This window comes from Micropterus salmoides, unplaced genomic scaffold (genome assembly GCF_014851395.1).
Source record: "Micropterus salmoides isolate LMB-PRFRI ecotype aquatic unplaced genomic scaffold, ASM1485139v1 Ms_hic_scaffold_16, whole genome shotgun sequence".
Classification (NCBI taxonomy): Eukaryota; Metazoa; Chordata; class Actinopteri; order Centrarchiformes; family Centrarchidae; genus Micropterus; species Micropterus salmoides.
In genome coordinates this window covers 7,543,843-7,555,001 of record NW_024040707.1, presented here as the reverse complement: position 1 = coordinate 7,555,001, position 11,159 = coordinate 7,543,843, and the positions used below count along the sequence as shown (strand labels likewise).

The window sequence follows — 11,159 nt, the reverse complement described above, 5'->3', positions numbered from 1 at the left end:
TAGCATCAGTATTTTAGCGTTATATCATGTACAATGTGTGCATTTTTAAAACAGGTTTTCCATTTTTAAAATAAAACCTGAAGCAGTTTTCAACCAAAATGTTACTGTTTACGTTAGCATTAGCTAAGATCTGCTAGCAACGGTTGTCATTTCAGTCAAGAAATTTTGTCAGCTGGCAGCAATGAGAAGCTGATTTTGTTCATGTGCATGTTAAATTGGAAAAACAATTAGCTAAAACTACTAATTTTGAGTGATGAATCTGCCATGTTATCACTGTAACAAACCGCTATGTGCTCCTCAATACAAGCCTGATAGGCATGGCAACAATAACTTATATGCTTTGCCAGGTAACTTCAACTTAACTTGGGTAACTTAACGTTAACATTAAGGCAATGTCATAAAAGACCTCACCCCCTTTAAGGTGGAATGAAGACATATGGTAATTGGATAACGTGTTCACTCTTTTAGACTATTATCAGCTGTCAGGTTGTATCAGCAGGACAGAAATCTAAACCATCTTTAGTCAAAATCACCCAGAGACTGAACGCACCTCTGGTCTGTGCGTGGCTGCTGTTGTTGAATGAATATGTTGTTGATGTCTCTGGCGCCTCTAGCCGAAACATTGCGCCACTCTGCATTCAGTCTTTGTGGATCCAGGTTGTCTGAATGAATGGAGGAGAGCCGATGGTTGATCACAGTGGGCGGCGAGACGAAACAGCGGATAATGTGTGTTAAACTTCAGCAGCGCGTTGTGTAAAGTTGATAGAAGGACGTCCATCCATGGATATGCTGTTTTGAAGACCCTGAAAAGTGTTGGGGTTTTTTTTTGCCTCGTAACCCCATTCCCGCATCGATCGAGCTTCACCATACAGTCTATGACCAGCATACGTTTTCGTTGGCCGTCGAGGAGATTTCTTTTTCGTAGCAGTGTGTGCAGCCAGCAACAGGTTATTTACAGCTTAGCACGGCGACCAAGTTGCAGCTGCAACCCAGTGGTTAATAGACCGGTGCTAACTTTTCCTTGTATGAAACCGAGGGATGCTTCTGTTTTTTTGACCACTCTTTTCCGTGCGTTCACCGTGATGTGAGTTGCAGCTTTGTGCTCGCCACCGACCAGATCTCATAGGCTGAGCGAATTGCGTTTTAGAGGAGGGCGACAGCAGACATGGGTATGAGAATGACATAGGGAAGCCTGCTTATTAAACATTGCTTTGTGATTTGCATTGAGCCTGCCACCAAGACAGGAAGACCTGTGAGGTGCTGGTGTTGCTGCAGGGTTGTTTTTTCCCCCCCCAAGAAGGATTGCCTGCATAGATGGTGCCGAACAAGTGGACCATGAATTCAGTTCTGCACAAATCGCCACCAAGGAGCTGGCTTGGTCTCAGATTACGACTCAGTAAGTACGAATTCAGCTATTGATCACCCAAGCTGTTGGATCAGCATCTTAAAATGAGTCACCTGAATGCTTTGTTCTTTAAAAAACAGCTTGTGTAACACACTCTGTGACCTAAGTTGCTCTCCAAGTAGTCAGATAGGAAGGTGAACAGAGGAGCTTTCATGACTTTGATCCTCAGGCGCCAGATCTTTGTTTAATGCTTTCCTCCAGTCATCAAAGTTAATGGCTGGATTTGGCAACTGACCTGAGAAATTATCTCAGCTGGAGGCAGGGGTATTTTAGTCAGAGAGGACAGTACACTCTGATCTTCAGTTCTCTTCATGATAAAGAGTCTTGGGACAACTCAGCATAAACGCAGATGATAGATATTACCTCTTATAAATCTACAACCAACATTATTTTTTGTGCACCCCCACCATAACAGACCTGCCATCTGTCCTCCTCTCTCCTTCCCAGCTCATAATTCAGATGACAGTGAAAATTTTAATGTTTAGTTTTTTTCCAGGGCTGCAACTAACAATTGTTTTCTTAATCAAAAAGAAAATAATGCCTATTGCTCTTTCCCAGAGAGGGATGTGTTGTCCGAAAGCCCAGAGAGACTGAGTTGACAATAACATGATACTCTTTTTCATATTTAGGCCATTTTTGCTTTAAAAAAAAAAGAGACCTAAAGAATGATCAATATTGTTGCACATTAATATTCTATTAGTCTACTTATTAATTACTTGACTAATTGTTTCAACTCTGGACGTAGCAAGCTCAAGCTTTTAGCTCTCGTAGGCTTTGCGTGTGTGACGTATGCACTGCTGGCAGTTCATGGGTTCATGGGTAAGTGAAGTAAGCATGGAGTTAAAGTTTAGCAGCCTTAATTGGTTGAGTCTGGAACCCTTCAATGTTCCAGGCCACCGGAGTCTTAAGCCTGTCTTAAACACACTGGTCTAATCTGGGACCAGATGTCTTGTCTGGTCTCTGTCCACCACCGAAAAACAAAAACAAGGACAAGGAATCTCAGCTCGTTTTTATGAACTATTAGGATATTAAAGTGTTGGCCATCATAAAAGATGGCATCTGTAGAAAGGCTACATGTGCTGGCTTAAATTAATGATTTCAAGAATGTGGTTTAGTTAGTTTAGTTCATAGCCCAACACTTTATTTTCATCATTTGATGCACTGATATGTTTATGTTGGAATTTTATTGTATCATCTATTGTACAGATATAAGTCTGGTTGCAGGTTAATGCCACTGGTCAAACTATAGCCTAATCTCACCATAAGGGTCCATTCAGTAGCTGCTCTGGAGCTGGAGCTTTTGATCATGATCTTCATCAGCGGATGGCGTTTGCCCTGCTGTCCTGGAATTGTAGATTCTCAAATTTCCAATTTCTCTTAGCACTTGAAGGATTGTGTTGTCCATGTCGGTTTTTAAAGCTGAAGTTCAAAGTTCAAAGTTCATCCTTGACCTTGGAAACAGCAGTTAAGAAAAAAAGTGACTACAAGCCCCCTTTAGCAGCTGTTCTTGAGTATTTAATCATTTCACATGAGCTTCTAATTTTTAAAGAAAGCGCTCAGAAAAAGAATCAAGGAACATTTACTGAGAATACTGCTTACAAAATACTAACATTGTCGTAGATGTACAAGTGTTTTTAGACAGTAAGTGCGAAACAAAAGGTTTATTTAAGATCAAGACAACTTGTCCAGTCCTACAGATATTTTGCTTGACAAAGCAGTGTCATCACAAGGTCCATTTAGTAGCTGTTCTGGAGCTTTTGATGATATCAAATGAATGTAGGAATTAAAAGTTCTTTTTTTCATAGCACTAAAGACTACTCATTCATGTTGGCTTTAAAGATGCAGTTCAGAGGTCATTATTGAACAGCATTTGAGAAACAGTTACATCATCATCCGTTTAGTCATGTCACATGATCTTCATCAGCTGATTGAGTTTGCACAGAAAGAGCTCACGGTGGGAATCTAACAACTAGGCAAACTCCTATCTACTGATGAAGGTCATGCGATACCATTGAAAACTTCTAAATTGACCTTGGAGTGAGATTTGTGGGGGTTTTAATCTGAAAAGGCTGCAGAGCTCTGAGGGAACATTTAGAGTGTTTAGTCTTCCTCCTGCAACACTCGAGCCTGACTACACTGGTGTAATCTGTGTGCATGGTGTGTGTGTATGTGCGTGTGTGTGTGTGTTAGTGATGTTTGTCTGACTCGTGGCTTGTTACAGTTCAAACTTCCTTCTTCAGACTTTCTTTCCATTGTTCTGTTTTTTTCCCCAACAGTAATTTCCTTTCTCTTTTCCACTCTTTGCACTTCTGCCTTTTCCTGATGGTGTTCCGGGTCACAGTATCTCTGCTTTTTGCTCCTCTCTCTTGTGTCCATCTGCTCAAGAATGATTATCCCAGCTTCATGTGCAATGTTGCAACTCATGCTAATATTTTTGCACAACAACATTTATTTGTTTTATGAAGGCCCTGCACTGCATTTGATGGTGCTAGCATGCCAGGCTCTGTAATAAGTTTTTCATGGCTACAGTGATAATCATTATTGTACTCTTGGTCTTATAAACGGGATAGAGACAGCAAGTTGCCTTTTCTTGTACAACAGGAAAAACCGGTCAACCTTGCAATGCAGCTTGTTTTTTTATCTGGTTAAATATGAGTTAAAGAAAAAAAATTCCTTTGTTGTATCTCATCTTTTCTGTACTGTACTTCCTATGTGTGGATTTCACTACAATGGGGAGTTCATAAAGGTTTCATTTCATGTACCAGACGCACCAGATGCATGCATTTGAAAGAAGAAAAAGAAATTTGAACCCTCACTATTTGAAAACCTCTGTTAACAGACAGCTGAAGATGATGTTATCTTCTGGTCCAGTCCTCAAGTATTTTTTGATATAGCCTAGTGTTTTAGTAATTGCTCTTTAAATGCTCCATATTTGTATAGTGCCTTTCTAGTCTTTTCGACCACTCAAAGCGCTTTTACACTACATCTGCATTCACCATTCATTCACAAGTGCTCAAACAGAAACTAACATTCATACACATTCATACACTGGCGGAACAGCAATCAAAAATGTTCGTTCGATGAGTGTGAAGCTAGAGCAAGCAGGCGATTAGCTTACCTCAGCATAAAGACAAATAAGTCCAGCAGAAAACTTTCCATAAAACCACAATGTTTAGTGTACGGTTTGAGATACATGTTAATAAATGCGTTTACAGGTGCTGGTGTGCACATTTCTGGCTATAGCGTCACTCCTGTATTAGAGTGTTATCAACTTACTCATGTAACCCAGCAAAAAAGCAAAATACACATATTTCCCAAAATGTCAAACTATTCCCGTTAATGGCTCATTTAGCACAGGTGAATATCACAATACACAGATGTAACAGGTGTTGTTGCCTTCTATAATTCACTACAGTGTCTGTTTTGCTCTTTTCAGTCACATGTGAAGTGTTAAAACTGCTCACAGCTGGACAAAAATCGAACTAATATGGTTGAACCCTCCAGGCCCCACGTTGTAAATAGACCAACAGTGAGCTGCTCCTCTTCATACTGTGCAGAAGATAATTATAGGGGCTATGTTAAGGTCACGTACACACACATACACCTTCTTTAACATAACAGCAAATGTTTATCTCTGAATGTGTCCTTCCACATTTATAACCTCCACCCTGGCTAAATGACTGTTTATGCATATTGCAGCCTTCCACACGACAATAACTGTACTTTTAGGGAATAAGTGTTTTTGATTCCTGTTGACTCTGTTATTGGCTTCTCAACTGCAGCCCCCACTGCAATTTTAACCAGATTGTTTCAATTATGGGATTATTCATATCAACAAGTTGAAGAGTGGTTGTTTGTCCCTGTGAACTGCTGGTTTAAGGATGGACAGTTAAATTACGTGACGTTTCATACTCTTGGTGGGGTCCTGCACGCCCTCTTCTTGCAGTTCTGATGGTTGATATATCAGTGTTTGTTCTATCATCCAAAGAAAATATTAGAAGACTGTACAGTGTCAACTGGTCCACTACTTAGATCCAGACTGAAATATCTCAACAACTTTTGGACAGATTGCCATGAAATAGTACAGACATTCTTTGGTGATCGTCCCCTGACTTTTCCTGTAGCGCCACCATGAGGTTGACATTTGTGATTTTGAGTAAAACTGGTGGAGGGATTTTGATGACATTGATATCCCCCTCTGGATAAAATGCAATAACTTCGGTGAACGCCATCATCTGGTCAAATATTTTATTAGGCTTAATTATTTAATTTATTACCAATTACTTGCAAAAAGGCAGTCCCATTAGCCTCAGCTTAACTTTGTGCTTATTGCTTACTAGCTAACTTTAGCATGCTAACACACTAAACTAAGATGATGAGCATAAAGATGGTTGACCAAAAAACATTAAAGCTGTTGTAGCACTTAAACTGGTATTAAACATGCAAGGGCTGCAACTAGCAACTATTTTCATTATGGGTTAATTTGCAGTTAATGCTTTTAATTATACACTTTGGTCTATAAAGTTAGATATTACTGAACAACCACAATTCTGTCAGAAGTAAAAAATCATCACATTGGAGAAGCTTAAGCTAGCTAATGTTTGGCAATTGTTGCTTGATAAAATGACTTGAATAAGTAAGATACAAAATAGATACATTTTCTTTCGATTTTCAGTACTATAGTATACCTGCCAAACATCAGCATGTTAGCACCACTGTGCAGTACACAGTACAGCATCACAAAGTCACTAGCATGGCTGTAGCCTCTCTTGTTAGCAGCAAGAGACAGAAATACAGAATGTCTGTCTTGAAGAAGGTTTTCGAGCGGCTCTTTGACGAAACTGAAATGGATCAAAATCTTTTGCATCCTTTTAGAGGAGTCACACAGAAGTCTTGGACTGCTACTAGTCTTACTTTGCCGGGGAAGGGTTAACCTCGGCCTGTTTGATGGGCCACCTTGCTAAATATAACCTAAAACCTCCTCCACATGGGCACGCACAAGCCTTCAACTGCACTCCCTCTGTCAACACTCTGGCTCACACACTTTTTTCCAACCCTACAGCACTCACACACTCCAGTCTCATTTACAGTCTTGTCGTACTGCAGCCGCCCACACTCTCAACACACCATTAATGCTTCATTGAGTGTGATTCTATTGAGAAGCTAGTTCATTCATGCATGCAATTTCTGTCACAAACTAAATCCAATTAGACAACATTTGTTTTTGTTGTATTGATGCTCATGTGTAGGATATCTAATTTTTTTTATTTAAAATATTTTAGGTGTCTATATTAAAGGAGTAGTTTGACATTTTTGCTCGTTCACTTTTGTTGCCTAGATCGGCGGATTGATACTACCATCATGTCTGTCCCTTAAATATAAAGCCACAGCCAGGAGATTTTAGGTTTAGGTAAAAACCTAGCCTGGCCAAAGGTAACAGAATCTGCCTACTAGCAACTCTAAAGCTCACTAATTAACGAGTTTTATATCTTGTTTGTTTAATTTGTGTTAAAACATTAAGTTGTGGTTTCACAGCGGTTTATTTGCTGGAAGCAGAAAGTTATTGGATGAATGTTACGGCATGCATTTACCTCTGTAAAACTGCAACATCTTTTTAAAGGTTAAACAAACTGGATATAATGTGATAATTAGTGAGCTCTAGAGGTGCCACTGTACTAGGTGGATTTTGTTACCTTTGGACAGAGCCATGCTAGATGTTTCCCTCCGCTTCCAGCTAACTATCTCTTGGCAGTAGCTTCATATTTAACGGACAGAAATGAGAGATGTATCAATCTTCTCATCAAACTCTCAACATAATACGTTTATTTGCTAAAAATGTTGAACTATTCCTTGTTACATCCTGGAAAATCCCATTAAAGCATTTCTGTAAAGTAATTATACCAACAACCGCTGCTCCTTTCATCATGTTTATAGCACTAAAGACACTACCACATTAAATATGTGAGGTCAACACTAATGTTGATCTAATGTTGTAAAGCCAGTAAGTAAAAAGCAGCTGTGGGTGATGCAAAATCTTCAGGCATGTTTTATGTATTTTATCTTTCATTTTTAAGGGGATAAGAATGTCTTATGATGCAGGTGTGATTACAAGGTGTAATTTAAAGGGGCACTCCACCAATTTTACTCATGAGTGGAGCTCATGGAGGAGCTTTCAAAAGTTTAAGAAAATAATCCTAATGATGTCAAATAGTGATGTCATCTCAGCTTGGGTTTGAGACTCCTGCATGGAAGCCTGCATTATAAACTGGCTGTCTGGGGTTTGAAAGATGAGGACATTTAGGAAATAGGGAGGGTTTAATTAAAAGATCAAGTTGCATTATTATGCTTTGTTGTACGTGGAAGTGTAAAGATCTGCAGGTCTGTTTGGCCATGAGGCGGGGCTGAGCTGCAGAGCAGAGAGTGCTTTAGATTCATTCACAAGACATCCTACAATGTGGCTCCTTCCTACAGTCTTGTGTGGACTGCGGAGGTGTGGCCATGTTTATCTGTGCTTTTATTTTTATTTTATTTTTACCAGACCGGACAGAGGGGCAGAAACAGGGATGGGGGGCACAAACAGACACCGCAACACCTGCAAGAGTGGGTGGGGACAACAGGAATCTGTGCTTTATAATGTAACTGACCCGAAACATACATAAAGTAACTTTTTATTTCTCTGATTCACTGCTTTGTTCTCGCTAACGCTGCTCCATTTCTTGATTCAGTCTCTGGCTCGCTTGACCACTGCTGCTCTCTTTCACTGGCTAGGGAGGAGGGCTCATTCTGCCTTTAAAGACACACTTTCAAGCGGGTAGCCCTGTTGTTATGGAGATTCAGAACCCTGCCGCGTTTGACTCCTTTCACATTGTCACCAGTAGTAGTAGAAGTAGTAGTTTGCCTTTTCTGCGTTCAGTGTCAGGACCACGCCGGAAAACGGGATTAACACAGTAGAAAGCAGCATGGGGGCCATTGACAATATTACGGTGGTTGCTGTGTGTAGCCCATAGACTGTAAAAACAAGATGTAGCCGCTGTGTTTATTATTAATAGCTCTGTGCTGGACAGGTGACAGGTGTGTTTACAGTCACAGCTGACAGACTGTTAGCCTAGCATGCTAATACAACATAAATATATGGATGAGATGTTTTATAGACAGCCACAGATAGAAACAGATGAATGAGTCCTGCTGGAAAAGGGGCTGAAATTAGCGTGTCAACCCAGGTGTCGTGCTGGGTTGACACGCAACATCACTGCCAGTCTGAGCTGGAGCCGATAAATACCTGCGACTACTGTAGAGTCATTTGACCCAGGAGTGAATGCTGATTGTACTCTCTCACACTAAAGACAAAAGCCAGATGTAAATGGATGCTAGTGGGTTTTTTGTCCAGTGTAAAATTTAGGATATCTCTGCTGTTTTGATTTTGACTATTCTTTAAATCTGTCTCTTAGAATGTCCCCAACTTTATGTGTACTATACTGAATTGCTGGAGTACCCCTTTAAGAGGGGAAACCATTAAAAACTTGAGAGTTATTAACAACTCTGGAATATGTACTGGTGGTGGAAAAAGTAGATTCACTTACATCCTGGTTGTGATTATTAGACTTTCATTCTCTCAACTGTACCTAAACATTGTGTGCCAGCATACAGCTGCAAGAGCCCCTCAGTGTGGAAAGAATATGTGTTGCTATGTTTTGCATGAGATCTATTTGAATGTCAGTTCTAGTGCCATAATGGAGGTCGGTACTTTCTGGCCTTGCGATGGCTAAAAGGTGATCTGATGGATGATGATGAAAGAGAAGCTGTCTAATACCTCATCTGCTTCTCGCTTTGTTTCTGCAGTAGGTGGAAATTGGCCCTTGTATTTGCAGCCCAGTTCTCATGCTGTACGACTGCTCTGTTCATTAAAAGGGAAGCCGCATGCTCAAAGCTGCTTCAGATTATTACCATATGGCTGCAAAGCCCAGAGCTGAGCAGCAAACCGGCTCCCATCCTACCCTCTAATTTCTTATCCCAAAATTGGACATGTGGGTCGTTGTGTGTGACAACGTCCCTCCCTTCCCCCGGCCGGTGCAGTACATTCTCACAGTATTTCTTCTCCCATTTTAGATGCGTAATAGCAGTGCATCAACCTTTTAAGCAACACTGGGGAAAATATTATGTCTCTTGACTTATCTAACTGCATGTTGTTTTAATCCTTCAGCTGTTTTTCAAAGATATTAGAAAAGTGGATTGGATCTGAGACACATTGTCTCAGATAAGCATCTTACAGTGGGACTCCTTTAGGTCATTTAGTGTTTCTCATCTCCAAGAGGCCAATGTGTGCATTGTACCTCCACAGAAATAACTGAGCTCAGTCACCACAGAGCTGGTGCATTCATAAAAAGGAATAAATCTTTCAGGAGACATAAAGGGCGCGGGCACTAATTAATGCGGAAAAATGTCAGCATTTTACAGTTTGCGCAAAACATAAAGAAAGTCCACTCTGGATGTAGGAGGAGGTTTAAAAGAGATCTTTGTGTCACCCAGTCCAAAAGCCATTGGCCCAGATAGCCTGTCCCAGCATGCAACTCACCTCTGCATGAATACATCACTTGTCTGGTGGTGTGGGCAGAAAGCCCCCCTATCGCCAGGAGATCCTACACAGGGCTTTAACATGAGCAGCTTGTCTCACACAGAAGTTTTGTACAGTTTGAGGAACTTTGTCATGGATAAAGTCGAGGCCCAGGGAAGACGACATCTGAGGACATTTTACTTACTGGTGGAGATATGTTTTCAACACCTTTTAGCAGTTGGGCGTCTCTTATTTAGTCATGAATAGCTCTGTTAAATGGATTAGAAGAGGGAAGCATTTGGAGCTTGAGTGCAGTTGGTGGGTGGCTTTCAGTGGATGATTAGTGGAAAACTGAAAAATCTACAGAATCAACAGGAAGACACACCGAAATGTAGGACTGAGCAACTTGGCATTAGTCTTTTGCTTTGTGGAAAGAAGTGTGTTCTGTTATAACACCTGTTACCAACAAAAGACGTGCCTGTTAAAACCTGGACCGCAGCGGAAAAGCTTATTCCAGGTTTAGAATCAATAATATGGACTCCTGGAGATGTGATGGATTGTACTTGAGGAAAGTCTGTTTGCCCACTTGGACCGGCCTTGAAGTAGAATCAGACTTGGACAGAAAGTTCAAAGCAAAGTGTTTTGAGGCTTAGCTGGATGAGGTAATTGTGCAGGTGCTGGCAGCTGGCAGAGTTTAAAGTTGAGTTGAGGCTGGCAAGTTTTATATTATAAAGATGGTGGATAAGAAGGGTGCATTGATTGTCTGTAGGAGGTCAGGTTGTTTTTTGGGGAGGGGTTGGTGGTGGTGATGGGCTGGTAAGACATATCAGTAACATCAGTAACACGCAATGTGGGATGAGTTCAGTTTTATTGTAATGATTATGACAGTTTACAGTTTTTAATTACCATACAGCTGGTTGAAGAACACATAATGTTCCTTTACTGGAAGAAGCGCGGAGCATATGAGCTGGAAGCACTGCCATCCTCTCTCACCCAAGTGGGAGTAGAGCGCTACTCCTGGTCCTCATCCCTGGACGTCATCCATGATCTGTGTGGTAAGCTGGGGAACTAGGAGGCTCACCTGACTTTTGTGTGTGTGTGTGTGTGTGTTTTCTTACAATCAAACTCGAGGCATGGCAGTGGATTGGTTTGTTTATCCATTTAAATTTTTTATTATTTGCTCAGTCTTGTATAGGCTCAGAT

General features: G+C 40.8%; 1 protein-coding gene across 1 annotated transcript in view; it reads left to right on the top strand.

Moving 5' to 3' along the window:
* The first annotated feature begins 298 nt into the window (after positions 1 to 298).
* The window catches only part of plekhg5b (pleckstrin homology domain containing, family G (with RhoGef domain) member 5b), a 75,383-nt gene continuing 64,522 nt past the window's right edge, over positions 299 to 11,159 (top strand). The window contains exon 1 of the mRNA XM_038721863.1: positions 299 to 1,396. Coding sequence (XP_038577791.1) covers positions 1,315 to 1,396 — 82 coding nt within the window. The 5' untranslated portion in view covers positions 299 to 1,314. The remainder of the gene's footprint in view (positions 1,397 to 11,159) is intronic.